Genomic DNA, 15,111 nt, shown 5'->3' with positions numbered 1-15,111 from the left:
CTATGAGCATTGCCTTATCTTGGCAAAACTCTGTTAGACTTAACTTACCTGTTACTAGAGGTTTCTCTTGACTTCCTACTTTTGCATTCCAGTCCCCTATGACAAAAATGACATCTTTTTTGGATGTTAGTTCTAGAAGGTCTTGTAAGTCTTCATAGAACCATTCAACTTCAGCTTATCTGGCATTAGTGGTTGGGGCACAGTCTTGGATTACTCTGATACTGAATCATTTGCCTTGGAAATGAACAGAGATCATTCTGTCCTTTTGAGATTGCACCCAAGTACTGTACTTTGGACTTTTGTTGACTATGAGAGCTACTCCATTTCTTCTAAGGGATTCTTAGAAGTAGTAGATATAGTGGCCCACAGTAGTAGATATAATGGTCACCTGAATTAATTTCACCCATTCCAGTCCATTTTAGTTTACTGATTCCTAAAATCGTGATGTTCACTCTTGCCATCTCCTGCTTTACCATTTCCAATTTACCTTGATTCATGGACCTAACATTTTAGTTTCCTATACAATCTTGTTCTTTACAGCATCAGACTTTACTTCCATCACTGGTCACATCCACAACTGGGCATTGTTTTCATTTTGGCTCTGTCTCTTCATTCTTTCTGGAGTTATTTCTCCAAAACATTAAAACAAACAAACAAACAAACAAACCCTAAGATCATGGCATCTGGTCCCATCACTTCATAATAAATAGATGGGGAAACAATGGAAATGGTGACAGACTTTATTTTCTTAGCCTCCAAAATCACTGCAGATGGTGACTGCAGCCATGAAATTAAAAGACACTTACTCCTTGGAAGAAAAGCTATGACCAACCTAGACAGGATATTAAAAAGCAGAAAAGACTTTGCTGACAAAGTCTGTCTAGTGAAAACTATGTTTTTTCCAGTAGTCATGTATGGATGTGAGAGTTGGACCATAATGAAAGCTGACCACTGAAGAATTGATGCTTTTGAACTGTGGTGTTGAAGAAGACTCTTGAGAGTCCCTTGGACTGCAAAGAGATCCAACCAGTCCATCCTAAAAGAAATCAGTCCTCAATAGTCATTGAAAGGACTGAAGCTTAAGTTCCAATTCTTTGGCCACCTAATGGGAAGAACTGACTCATTAGAAAAGACCCTGATGCTGGGAAAGATTGAAAGCAGGAGAAGGGGGCAACAGAGGATGAGATGGTTGGATGGCATCACTGACTCAATATACGTGAGTTTGAGCAAGTTTCGGGAGTTTGTGATGGACAGGGAAGCCTGGTGTGCAACAGTCCATGGGGTCACAGAGTCAGACAGGACTGAGCGACTGAACTGAACTGAACTGAACTGATATAACATTTATCAAAAGTTTGCTTTTTGTACCTTTTTATTAAAAGGAAGCATGGTTTTGGAAGAGGGTATAGGCATTGGGGTGAGTTTGCTAGGTGGTAAAACTGTCTATTCTATCTTCATTTGTTCTTTTTTTTTTTTTTTCCATTACAATTACCCTCCAATTATAGCACCACAATTTTTTTTCACTCTATCAATGTAATAATAGATCTTATTTCCTTAGAATAAGCCAAAAATGTGACATTAATTTATTTCAGCAAATGAATGAAATGAATGTTTTTTAGATTCTAGAAAAATGTATCTGTATATTTCATAAGCATTTGTACCAAGGGGCCAAAACACATTTTGTGGCTGGAAATAAGGTATATAGAGGAAAACAAGGTAAAAGGGAAATATTCAATGACTGCTTGTATTTTTTTAAACTTTTTATTTTATATTGGCATACAGTTGTCAAACTCAGCTGAGCGACTAACAAACACACATACAGAGTTGATTAACAATGTTGTGTTAGTTTTAGGTTTACAGCAAAGTGGTTCAGTTATGCATATATTTTTATGCATATTCAGGCATCTATTCTTTTTCTGGGCTTCCCTGGTAGCTCAGACGGTAAAGCATCTGCCTACAATGTAGGAGACCTGGGTTCGATCCCTGAGTAGGGAAGATCCCCTGGAGAAAGAAATGGCAACCCATTCCAGTATTCATGCCTGGAAAATCCCATGGACCAAGGAGGCTGGTGGGCTACAGTACATCGGGTCGCAAAGAGTTGGACACGACTGAGTGACTTCACTTCACTTCACTTCACTTCATTCTTTTTCTAATTCTTTTCCCATTTAGGCTGTTACAGTATTGAGTAGAGTTATCTTCCCTATAGAGTAGGTGCTTGTTGTTTATTCATTTTAAATATAGCAGGGTGTGGTGGTGGTTTAATTGCTAAGGCGTGTCTGACTCTTGTGATCCCATGGACTGTAGCTGCCAGGCTCCTCTGTCCATGGGATTCTCCGGGCAAGAATACTGGAATGGGTTGCCATTTCCTTCTTCAGAGGATCTTCCTGACCCAGGAATTGAACCCTGGATCCCCTGAATTGCAGGCAGATTCTTTACTGACTTATCTATGAGGGAAGCCCAGGTTGTATATATCAATAGCATTGTGTACATATCAATCCCCTATTCCCTGGCTATTCCTTTCCCCCACCCATTCCCCCTGGTAACCATAAGTTTGTTCTCTAACTCTGTGAGTTTGTCTAAATAGAAATATTGATCAATGGAACAGGATGGAAAACCCAGAAATAAACCCATGCACCTATGGTCAATTAATCTATGACAAAAGTGGAAAAATTAAACAATGAAATAATGGAGGTAAGATAGTCTCTTCAATAAATGGTGCTGGGAAAACTAGACAGCTATATGTTAAAAAATGAAATTAGAACATTCTTTAGCAGCATACACAAAAATAAGCTCAAAATAGATTAAAGGCCTAAATGTGAGACCAGACACTATAAAACTCTTAAGAGCACCCATGGATGATTCATGTCAATGTATGGCAAAAACCACTACAATATTGTAAAGTAATTAGCCTACAATTAAAATAAATAAATTAATTTTTTTTTAAAAAAAACCTCTTAGAGCAAGACATAGGCAGAAGACTTTCTGACATAAATCGCAGCAACATCTTTTTTTTTGATCTGTCTCTCACGGTAATGGAAATGAAAGCAAAAATAAACAAATGGGACTTAATTAAACTCAAAAGCTTTTGCATAGCAAAGGAAACAATAAACAAAACTAAAAGACAATCCACAGAAAGGGAGAAAATATTTGCAAACAATGTGACTGACAAGGGGTTTGTTTTCAATATTTACAAAGAGATCATACATTTTAACATCATCAAAGCAAACAACCCAAGGCTTCCCTGGTTGCTCAGTGGTAAAGAATACACCTGTCAATGCAGGAGATATGGGGTCAGTCCCTGGGAAGTGGGAAGACCCCACTTCCATGGAGCAACTAAGCCCACAACCCACAACTACTCTTAAGCCTAAACACTCCAGAGCCCAGGAGCCACAACTACTGAGCCCACAAGCAGCAACTACTGAAGCCCATGAGCCCTAGAGCCCGTGCTCCACAACAATAGAAGCCACAACATTGAGAAACCCAAATGGCCTCTACAGAGTAGCTCCCGTTCACCTCAACTAGAGACAAGCACATGCAGCAACAAAGACCCAACACAGCAAAAATATAAATAATAAAGAAATAAATAAAAATTATAAAATACAATCAAATCAAAACATGGGCTGAAGATCCAAATAGACATTTCTCCAAAGAAGACATATAGATGGCCAGAAGGCATATGAAAAGATGCTCAACATTGCTAATTACTTAGAGAAATACAAATCAAAACTATAATAAGATATCACCTCACACTAGTCAGAATGGTTATTATCAAAAAAGTCAACAAAAAATATATGCTGGAGAGGGTGTGGAAAGAAGGGAATCTTCCTAATCTGTTGGTGGAAATGTAAATTGATACAGCCACTATAAAGGTTTCTTCAAAAACTGGGTCTTCCCTAGTGGTTCAGACAGTAAAGAATCTGCCCACTATGCTGGAGACACAGGTTTGGTCCCTGGGTTGGGAGGATCCCCTGGAGAAGGGAGTGTCTACCCATTCCCTTTTTCCCTTAAGAATTGCAGTATTCTCATCTGGAAAATCCTATGGACAGAGGACCCTGGCCGGCTATAGCCCATGGGGTCACAAAGAGTCAGACACAACTGAGCAACTAACACTTCACTTCAAAAACTAAAAATACAGCTACCATATGACACTGCAATCCCATTCCTGGGCATATACCCAGAGAAAAACATGGTCTGAATGGATACATGTATCCCAGTGTTCACTGTTTTACAATAACCAAGACATGGAAGCACCTTAAATGTCCATTGATAGTGGAATGGATAAAGAAGATGTATACACACACACATGATGGAATATTATTCACCTATTAAAAGAGAATGAAATAATGCCATTTGCAGTAACATGGATGGACCTAGAGAAGTCATACTAAGTTAAATCAGTCAGATAAAGAGAAATACTGCATGGTATTGCTTATATGCAAATCTAAAAATGATATAAATGAACTTATTTGCAAAATAGAAACATTCCTATATATTTTTCAATTTTTAATCATAGGAACTATGTTCTAAGGAAGAAACTCACTTTTGTGGTATGAGCCCCAGGCCTAAGCCTCTTATTAACAGTGAGAATGAGGCCTGGTTTATCATTTACTACCCCCATCATGTCTCTGATGACATTTCTCTATTAGTGATAAAGATAATTTACTGGTTCCTTACTTGATTCACAAGGCTGATGTGTGACTTAATGAGGTGATGTTCTCAAAGCATGCACTCCCCTGATGAGAAGCTTCATAGAAATAAAAAATATTCTTGAATTTAATTACAACTTTGCTATTTGCTTGTCTGGAAATTTGGTTCTCTTTCAATACATGGTAGAAAGAGCAAAATAAACAATAATTTGCAGAATACATTGTTTATCTTAAGTTCTTCCACATTTGTTTACCTAAGACTTTTTCACCAAAATGAATGTAGAATTAGTTTCCTTTCTTTCTATCTTTACATTTCAACTATGCATTGCAAATTTTAAAAAATGAATAAAAATTCATAACAAATTTTAAAAGATGAGACAGAGAAAGACATGCAATGAGAAGTCTCCTTCCCATCTGTTCCCATACTTCTCCACCCCTCAGTTTTTATATATCACTCAATTATTTCTTTATGCAAATATTAGCAACATGATATACATTTTAAGATTACACATTCTTATATCAAAAGGAGCATGATATCCATATTTATGCTTGTACATCATTTTTTATTCAGTTAATTTTTCCTGGAATCCTTTCTACATTAGCGCTCTTAATATTTTTTGTGTTGCAAATTTAGTTTATTTTGTTCTGAAGAACTAAAAGGTTATAGATCGCACTCCCCATGTCATCTTTTACTATATCTGCATTACTATTTCTTATTTATCTAATTCAACAAATGCTATTGACCTCCCTACTCTGTCCTTATCATTTTTTCTTCCACAGAGCTGTGCCAAAGTTCCCTATTAACTTACAAATAACTCTCCAGAACTGCGGTGATTTAAATGAAGGGATTAAAGAGAATGATGGGGTTTTACCTCTTTATCAAATCTAGAACAAGGGTAATTTTCTCCACTAATGTTTTTAAGAAATTTTAAGGTGTGTTCATTTACTTTATTATATCTCTCTGTTCCTGCATTCATGCATGCTCAGTCACTTCAGTTGTGCTCGACTCTTTGTGACCCCACGGACTATAGCCCTCCAGGCTCCTCTGTCCATGGAATTCTTCAGGCCAGAATACTGGAGTGGGTAGCCTTTCCCTTCTCCATAGGATCTTCCCAATCCAGGGATCGAACCCAGATCTCCCACATTGCAGGTGGATTCTTTACCAGCTGACCCACAAGGGAAGCCCCAAAGTATATGGTAAGTTACACATTTTTTGTGAAAGAACTAAATCAGTAGAGAAAGAAATTAAAATATAAACCCAAGTTCAAAGACAATCTACTTGATAATACCTTTCAAAAATGCCATAGTGATAATGTAAACTAAAGAGGTGTTTAGAACACTTTAGTTGGTAATTTTTTTTCCTACTTTTATAGTGCCCCAGGCTTCCCAGGTGGTGCTAGTGGTAAAGAACACACCTGTCAATGCAAGAGACATAGAGATGCTGGTTCAATCTTGGGAAGATCCCCTGGAGAAGAAAATGGCCACCTACTCCAGTATTCTTGCCTGGAGAATCCCATGGACAGAGGAGCCTGGTGGGCTACAGTCCATGGATTCACAAAGAGTCGGACACAACTGAAGTGACTTAGCACATAGTGCCCCACAACAGACAAATGAACTTAATAATTCAGTAGCCATTCATAATTTCAGCTATATGGCATGTTATTTTGGTAATGTCCCCATTAGCCAATTGTGAACATACCTGATGAGCCAGTGACATCCATAGCCTTCAGGTTTCTGCACTTGATGACGGTCAATGTCATACGTCCAGCAGTTGGCAAATAACAAAGGGAAAACATGATTTCACCCAGATCTATACTTTCCTAGAAAGGAAATAAGTAACATTAGCAATTTAAAACACCAGATAGTGAAAAAAAAAATTACTGCTGAGTAAAAAAAATCACTTTAATGGACTATTTGAATTCCATTTTAAATTTTTTTATTGAGGATATATGTTACAATGCAAAAATGCTCTAATAAACAGGTAAGAAAAGAGAGTATATCCCAGGTGGTATTTTGATATATCTACTTGTATTTCTAACCAGAATCTCAAACTTAATACAGTCAGAATAAGACTGCTGGTTCTACTTATTTGCAAACATTTACTAAAACCAGTTCCTCTGTCATCTTTCCAAAATCAGGAAATGGTATCTTAATTCATCCAGAGGTTGCAGTTAAAAACCTAGCACTTACTTTTATTCTTCTTTTTCTCTCACCCCTAACACATCCAATCCACATCTTGCCTACATTATCTATAAAACATATCTGAAATTACTGACATTCTTTGCAGCTCTATTACTATTAATCTCATGGAAGCCACTTTCACTTTTTATCAGGATTACTGCAAAGATTAATCAGAAGCAGTCAGTGTGGTGACTTATGAAATGCAAACCACATTATCTCACTTTCCTGGTTAAAATCATCTAAACAGCTGGTATATCTAGGAAATTCCAGATTAAGACCTTTTGTCCTGGTATAATTATCCAGAATATCTCTGTCTGTTATTAAATATGTCTTTGTTTAGATAATGTATTACAAAGTCATTCACATAGGCCCCATGTGATCTGGTCTCATCTATCACTCTATTAATCTCTTGCCCCTTCCTCAGTTCACTCTCATGTAGGCCAAAAGCCTTTTTCTCAGTTATTCATCAGATGGTGTTTGTGCTTTTGACTTTTGCATTTTCTTTTTCTCTCCCATAACTTTATATGGCTGACTCAGCTCACCATATAGGGCTCAGCTCAAAAAAAAATCTCTTCAGTGAGGCCTTCCTCCTTCCTATCCTATACCCACCCTAATCACAGATTCTTCACATTTTTTCATAGCACTAAGCATCATCAGAATTATCTTTTAAATTCATTTTTCATTTCCCTGACTCCCATATGTAAGGTCTAAGGGAATATAGATCTTATCTATCTTATTTTTGTAACCTAGTGAAAGTACATAGCTGACTTTCAGTGCAGTTTCTAAGGAATGAAAATACTATTAATTAATCTGGATAAAAATCTGAACAGCTTTGCTTCATTTGTAAAGTAAAACTGTCCATAGTATCCTGGAATAGATAAATTTGCTGTCAAAGTCTGCATAGATGGTGGACAAATGAAAATGAGTGTGAACAATGCACATTCTGGATGCTTCTCAAAAAGTTGTTTACAGGAGTTAAATTAAATTATTCCTGGTTAGAAAATCTGTGGTAGATTTAATATGGGGAAGAACAAGTTGCTATTCATTCAGGTTCATAAAACTTGGTTCTTAAAAATTTTTCATGAAACACTATTAACATTTATTGGACTAATTCTTACAATTCAAGTTCTGATCTATGTAATTCTCATTTCTTTATTCATGGTCTAGAATTAGTGTTAGTTGCTCAGTCATGTCTGACTCTTTTCTACCCCATGGACTATGCACAATAGCCAACCAGGCTCCTCAGTTCATGGAATTATCCAGGCATGAATATGGAGTGGATAGCCATTCACTTCTCCAGCGGATCTTCCTGACCCAAGGACAGAACCTGGGTTCCTGCATTGCAGGCAGATTCTTTACCTTCTGAACCATCAGGCCTAGCAATTAAGAGCATAAATATTAGAGTCAGCTAAAGTTGCACTGACTCCTGTTTTCTCCTTCTGAGCTGTGAGATCCTAGGAAATTTAATTAAGCTTTGAATCTCGGAAATTTCATTTTCAGATTGAAGAAAATATCCTCCCCACAGGGGTTTTAATCAGTAATTGAGATAATGTAAATAAAGTTCAAGGCATTTAACAAAGTGTCTGGCATATGATAAGGCATGCTGTTTTGTTCATTGCTGTATTGCTATCACATGGAGCAATGTCTTAACACATATCAGGCGCTCAGAAATATTGGATAAGTGAAAAAAATAAATAGAAGAATTATTATTTTTAAAAAAGGGTAAGAAATTAATTATTTTAAAACAAAAGTATATCCAAATGGCTCTCCTCTGGGTTGTTTGCTGCACACTTAAAAGAGCAAGAAAGATCTAAAAGGAGAAGCCTGAGGAAAACAGGAAAGTACAGCCTCCTACAGGACTCATTCTTTTCCCTACCAAGAAAATATTGAGCATTATTTGTTAGGTACACTGGTAGGTGCTATAGATACTAAAAGAGAGATGGCATGATTCTGCCCTTGAAGATCTCAGCTGAGGAGGAAGTCAGTATATAAGACTATAAACAGCTAATAAAATAAGTCTGAATTTATTTATCTGATTCTTTACTTATTCTCTTTTCCAAGAATTTCTTTAGGCTCAGTTAATGGGTTAAAATTCTTTGTCTGTAGCCCATCCTTCTTTCCTTTTCTGGATGTTTGTCCTCCCAGGAACTATCAATCAGAGTAGGCACTTTTTGTTGAAAGCTGGTAAAAATTAAAGTGCTGTTAAACTGCTGTACTCAATATGCCAGCAAATTTGGAAAACTCAAAAGTGGCCATAGGACTGGAAAAGGTAAGTTTTCAATCCAATCCCAAAGAAGGGCAATGCCAACGAATGTTCATACTACTACACAATTGCACTCATTTCACACGCTAGCAAAGTAATGCTCAAAATTCTCCAAGCTAGGTTTCAACAGTACATGAACCGAGAACTTCCAGATGTTCAAGTTGGATTTAGAAAAGGCAAAGGAACCAGGGATCAAATTGTCAACATCTATTGGATCATTGAAAAGTCAAGAGTTCCAGAAAAACATCTTCTGCTTCATTGATTATGCTAAAACCTTTAACAGTGTGGATCAAAAAATTGTGGAAAATTTTTAAAGAGATGGGAATAACAGATCACCTTACCTGCCTCCTGAGAAATCTGTATGCAGGTCAAGAAGCAAGAATTAGAACTGGACATGGAAAAACAAACTGGTTTGAAATTGGGAAAGGAATATGTCAAGGTTGTATAGTTTCACCCTGCTTGTTTAACTTATATGCAGAGTACATCATGAGAAATGCAGAGCTGGATGAATCACAAGCTGGAATGAAGACTGCTGGGAGAAATATCAACAACCTCAGACATGCAGTTGACACCACTCTTTTGGAAGAAAGTGAAGAACTAAAGAGCCTTGGTGAAGATGAAAAAAGACACTGAAAAAGCTGGCTTAAACTCAACATTCAAAAAAACTAAGACTGTGGCATCTGGTTCCATCACTTCATGGCAAATAGATGGACAAACAATGGAAAGAGTGACAGACTATTTTTGAGGCTCCAAGATCACTGTAGATGGTGACTGCAGCCATGAAATTCAAAGACCCTTGCTCCTTGGAAGAAAAGCTATGACAAACCTAGACTGCATATTAAAAAGCAGAAACGTTACTTTGACAACAAAGGTCCATCTAGTTAAAGCTATAGTTTTTCCAGTAGTCATTTATGGATGTGAGAGTTGGACCATAAAGAAAGCTGAGCACTGAAGAATTGATGCTGTTGAGCTGTGGTGTTGGAGAGGACTCTTGAGAGTCCCTTGGACTGTAAAGATATCAAACTAGTCAATCTAAAGAAAATCAGTCCTGCATATTCATTGGAAGGACTGGTGCTGAAGTTGAAGTTCTAGTACTTTGGTCACCTGATGGGAAGAGCTGACTCATTAGAAAAGCCCTGTTGCTGGGAAAGATTGAAGGCAGCAGGAGAAGGGGATGACAGAGTAAAAGATAGTTGAATGGCATTACCAACTCAATGGACATGAGTTTGAGCAAGCCCTGGGAGATGGTGGACAAAGAAGCCTGGCGTGCTGAAGTCCACGAGGTCACAAAGAGTCAGATATGACTGAGAGACTGAACAACAACAACAAAAATTAAAGGATCCTTTTATAAATATAGAACAAGATACCAAGTGCCACCAAGAAACATGTTGGGGATTGTGATGGATAAATTAGGCAAGAAATAGGAGAAATAATCTCAGAGACAACATACTTAGAATTCAACAGGACATGAACCACATTTTCTGCTTGTGCAGAAAAAAAGTACACAGAGACTTCTAAAGGGGTTAATAAAACATTTTCATGCCTCTGACTGATGGTTTTACTTTTATACATCACACAATCTGTAGGAGTAATTTTCTTTTTCTTTTGATGTATCACATGTTTACAGGGTAGAACAAAGAAAGTTTGCTGTGTTTGGTGCCATCTCTGAAAGATCCTATCTGTGAATTGATTGCAACATAATTTTGACTATCAATAGGTATTGGCAAATATGAAGAGGTTAAATTGACGAGTGATTGAAGAACTAGCCCAAATAAACTGAAAGAAAAGAATATGGACCACTTTTTAAAGGACCACTTTGATGACAAGCTAGTTGGCTTTTTGCTCACTGAAGTACTAAGAAATCTACTTAAATGTGTCAATTCCATATAGTCAGGAGTTTTAAGGAAACTGGAATGAGCTGAGTGGGGGAAATTAATGTATTGTAGGCATGTGTAATAACTGCACAAAATTTGAGTCTTCGTTAAGACTAAGTTTTTCCTTTAGGAAGTAAAAATTAGAAAGAAGTAAAACTGCCCATATATAGAAAAGGGCAAAATATTCTCTAGGGTAAATACCAATATTCTTCAGCTTTTTAAATCTGGAAGCAATACAAGAGATAATTATGAGAAATGAACTTCATGAAGGTAAAGGGCTGTATGACCTATAAAAAGATCCCATAACAAGAGTGCATCAAATCTCTGGATTTTGGTGACAGTCTTCTGAGCTACAATGTGCATTGATCTCAGTACCCACCACTGAATCTGTCCCTATATTGATAGCCCTCTTCCAGGGACCAGACTGAGTTTTATTTGACTCTGTCTGTCCCAGAGCAATGCAGTTTATAAGGAAAGTCACTTTCAACAATCTGAACTTCCCAGACCCAGCAAAAGACCAGGAAATAAACTGAAAGGTCTCTGAATATACAGCATAAATATAACATAGTTATGCAGTAAAATTCTCTTATATAAGAATGCTATACCATCCCTATCCAACACCCATTTACTATTATTTTAGACAAAATTCTAAGAAGAATTTTTAATTGGTATATTGATCTGTAACAGGTCAAAACTCACACATGAAATGTAAAGTTGGGAAAACTAACAGCACTAGGTCTAGCAAAGCAGAGATAAACAATAGCTACAGAGATACAAAGCATATAAAAAAGAAGCAAATACTGTATCCTAAAAAGGATAGCAATCTAGAATCATTTTGTATCAAAGGTGACTAACACTAATAATGCCTCAGTAACTTAAAAATGTCATCTTATTACAGAGTTGAAGAGTAATTAAAGTTCAAAATGATGATTCTGAGTCATCAAGCTAGGGAAAATTATCCTTTATGTTTTGTTTAAGAAAGTAGAGAAGTATACACTACTTTTTGAAGTTATTTTTATCCCCAAACCTTAAAGTGTTTAAAATAATAATTTTGGCTTAAAATGAGAAATGCTTTGAATTTCTGAAAATTTTATTTATGAGTAATCTCATTTACTGTAATGCTCTATAAATATGAACTCCCCATATTAACCTTTGAAAAACATTTGTGTCTTTATGCATATAGTTATTTGAAAGCCTACTATTAAGTCTAGGATATCATGTTCCATAAATTTTTTTTCAGATAGGACAACTTAAATTTAATTCTGATACACACACACATAATTGGTGAAACAGTCACCGTGACAATTTTCTTAATCCATTGGAATAAAGGGCTTATGAATAAAAGCTAACACTAGGGTCAGGTTAGACACTGTATCTTTGATTTCTTTTACCTGGTTCCACAGACATAGAGCTGGAGAGATCAAGATAATTAATGACTGGCTGCAGTCAACTTCTGAAACATAGTCACATTTATAAAGTTCTTGTGTGTACTGTCTCATTAAAACAGCAATCATTGGAAAGATAAATCAGTATGCAAACAGTTGCACTGCATATCTTATTTCAGGACTAACTGAACTAATAGTGAGCTCAAGATATGGAGAGGAGGCAGTTTAAAGGCTCAATGACTAGTGTGTACAATAACCAACAGAAGCACTCCTTGAGGGAAATAATCCTTATGTTGGGTTTGAAGAATTAATGAAATTGAGTTTTACAGGGAAGAGTAGGAATAATGCTACAGGTGAGTACTATGATAAATACTCAGAAATAAAAATGGACAATTTATGTTGAGAAATATGGAGTTTGGCAACATGTTGAAGGAGGTTTAAGGCTAGATATAGTTGGTTTGGTGACTTCTCTGGGCAACAGGGATCCAAAGGTTTTGGAAACACTAGAGAGTGGGAGCTCGGCAGAGTGAAAAGGGCATAGGTTCCTGGATTGGAAAAGCCAGAGCTGAAAGCTACATATTCCATGTGCTAGTTCCCAAGCACATGGCAAAAATATGACCTCCTTTAACTTCAGGTTGATCACAAGTAAAATGGGGATAATAACTTCTGCCTCACAAGGTAGGTATCATCCATATAAAGTGCCTGGCATGAATAGACATTCAGAAGTAATGATACCAATGAAAATAATGGTTTAAAAACATTTATTTATTTTGAGTAGGCTACATTAGGCCAGGAAAAGACCAAAGAGAGGGATCACTGAAGTAAACAGATATAGGGAAGTGCTGGCTAAAGACATGCTTGAATTCAGATATATTAGAAGGATCATTAAGACTTATTTTAAAAAATCTTTAAATGAACAACTTGTTGCCATAGTGACAGCAGTCATCACATCCACTTAGGATCCTAAATGCAGCCTGCCTTCCAAATTTCCTGCTTGGTAAGAAAACAGATGGCTTTCCTCACTTTGTTAAATATGTTATTGGATCAAATGAGTGTCTTCTTAAAGTTACTATTTTACTTCATGAAATGAAGCTATAGTGAAATGCAGACCCAAAGAGGGTCTATTGAATTTAAACTACAGTAAAATACTTATATCTCTCTGACCCACACCTCCTATACACCTGAGGAAATCAATCAATCCATTTAACCCTATTTGGCCTTGGTGTTTTTTGGTATAAAATGAAGGTGTTCAAAGAGAAAAACTAGTTGATTTTCCAGCTCTAAAATTTTGTGTCTTAATTGCTAGTAAAATGAGGACTAAATAATATACATAGTTCAGGTATGTTTAGACTGGATGGACAGGCCCTTTTAGTCTTTGTGTGCTAAAGAGCCGACAAAACCTCTTTGGAAAGACTAGAAAGGATCAGTTGGTGCTCATAGCTTGATTTCAAGTTTAAGAATAAGCAGTTATAAAACATAGCTGTCAATTAAATTCCAAGACAATGTCGTTCAGATGAGGAAGGATACAGTCCTTAAGGTAGAGAACATAGGGTTTATTTGGTTAGGGATTTGTGAGAAAAGACCATGTTGAACAAGTAACATTCGGGGTCATTTATATTGTTCCCTGGCTCTGCTAAAAATTCCAAGTATTTGACTCTCTGATACATGTTGGACACACAGGACTTTCAATATAGTCCATACTCCTCAACATGACACATAGTCCCTATCAAGTTGGTTCTTATGTTTTTTCTACTTTCATTTACAAATTCCTTGTTATATACAACAAACTCTTCATATTGCTCATGGGGTTCTCAAGGCAAGAATACTGAAGTAGTTTGCAATTCCCTTCTCCAGTGGACCACATTTTGTCAAAACTCTCCACCATGACCTGTCTGTTTTGGGTGGCCCTACATGGCATGGCTCATAGCTTCATTGAATTAGACAAGGCTGTGGTCTATGTGATCAGATTGGTTAGTTTTCTGTGATTGTGGTTTTCAGTCTGTCTTCCCTCTGATGGAGAAGGATAAGAGGCTTATGGAAGCTTCCTGATGGGATAGACTGGCTGAGGGGGAAACTGGGTCCTGTTCTGATGGGAGGGGCCATGCTCAGTTCAGTTCAGTTCAGTTGCTCAGTCGTGTCTGACTCTTTGCGACACCATGAATCAAAGCACGCCAGGCCTCCCTGTCCATCACCAACTCCCGGAGTTCACTCAGACTCACGTCCATCGAGTCAGTGATGCCATCCAGCTATCTCATCCTCTGTCGTCCCCTTCTCCTCCTGCCCCCAATCCCTCCCAGCATCACAGTCTTTTCCAATGAGTCAACTCTTCACATGAGGTGGCCAAAGTACTGGAGTTTCAGCTTTAGCATCATTCCTTCCAAAGAAAGCCCAGGGCTGATCTCCTTCAGAATGGACTGGTTGGATCTCCTTGCAGTCCAAGGGACTCTCAAGAGTCTTCTCTAACACCACAGTTCAAAAGTATCAATTATTTGGCGCTCAGTTTTCTTCACAGTCCAACTCTCACATCCATACATGACCACTGGAAAAACCATAGCCTTGACTAGACGAACCTTTGTTGGCAAAGTAATGTCTCTGCTTTTGAACATGCTATCTAGGTTGGTCATAACTTTCCTTCCAAGGAGTAAGCGTCTTTTAATTTCAGGCTGCAATCACCATCTGCAGTGATTTTGGAGCCCCCCAAAATAAAGTCTGACACTGTTTCCACTGTTTCCCCATCTATTTCCCATGAAGTGATGGGATCAGAT

The 15,111-nt window shown here is 37.2% G+C and overlaps 1 protein-coding gene across 1 annotated transcript in view; it reads right to left on the bottom strand.

Moving 5' to 3' along the window:
- SYT10 (synaptotagmin X) overlaps positions 1-15,111 on the bottom strand; it is a 122,993-nt gene that overhangs the window by 12,188 nt on the left and 95,694 nt on the right. The window contains exon 4 of the mRNA XM_010860569.1: positions 6,343-6,463. Coding sequence (XP_010858871.1) covers positions 6,343-6,463 — 121 coding nt within the window. The remainder of the gene's footprint in view (positions 1-6,342; positions 6,464-15,111) is intronic.

Source organism: Bison bison, unplaced genomic scaffold, assembly GCF_000754665.1.
Source record: "Bison bison bison isolate TAMUID 2011002044 unplaced genomic scaffold, Bison_UMD1.0 scf7180017864468, whole genome shotgun sequence".
Taxonomy (NCBI): Eukaryota; Metazoa; Chordata; class Mammalia; order Artiodactyla; family Bovidae; genus Bison; species Bison bison.
The sequence above is the reverse complement of the archived record's forward strand: the minus strand, read 5'-3'. Positions and strand labels throughout refer to the sequence as shown.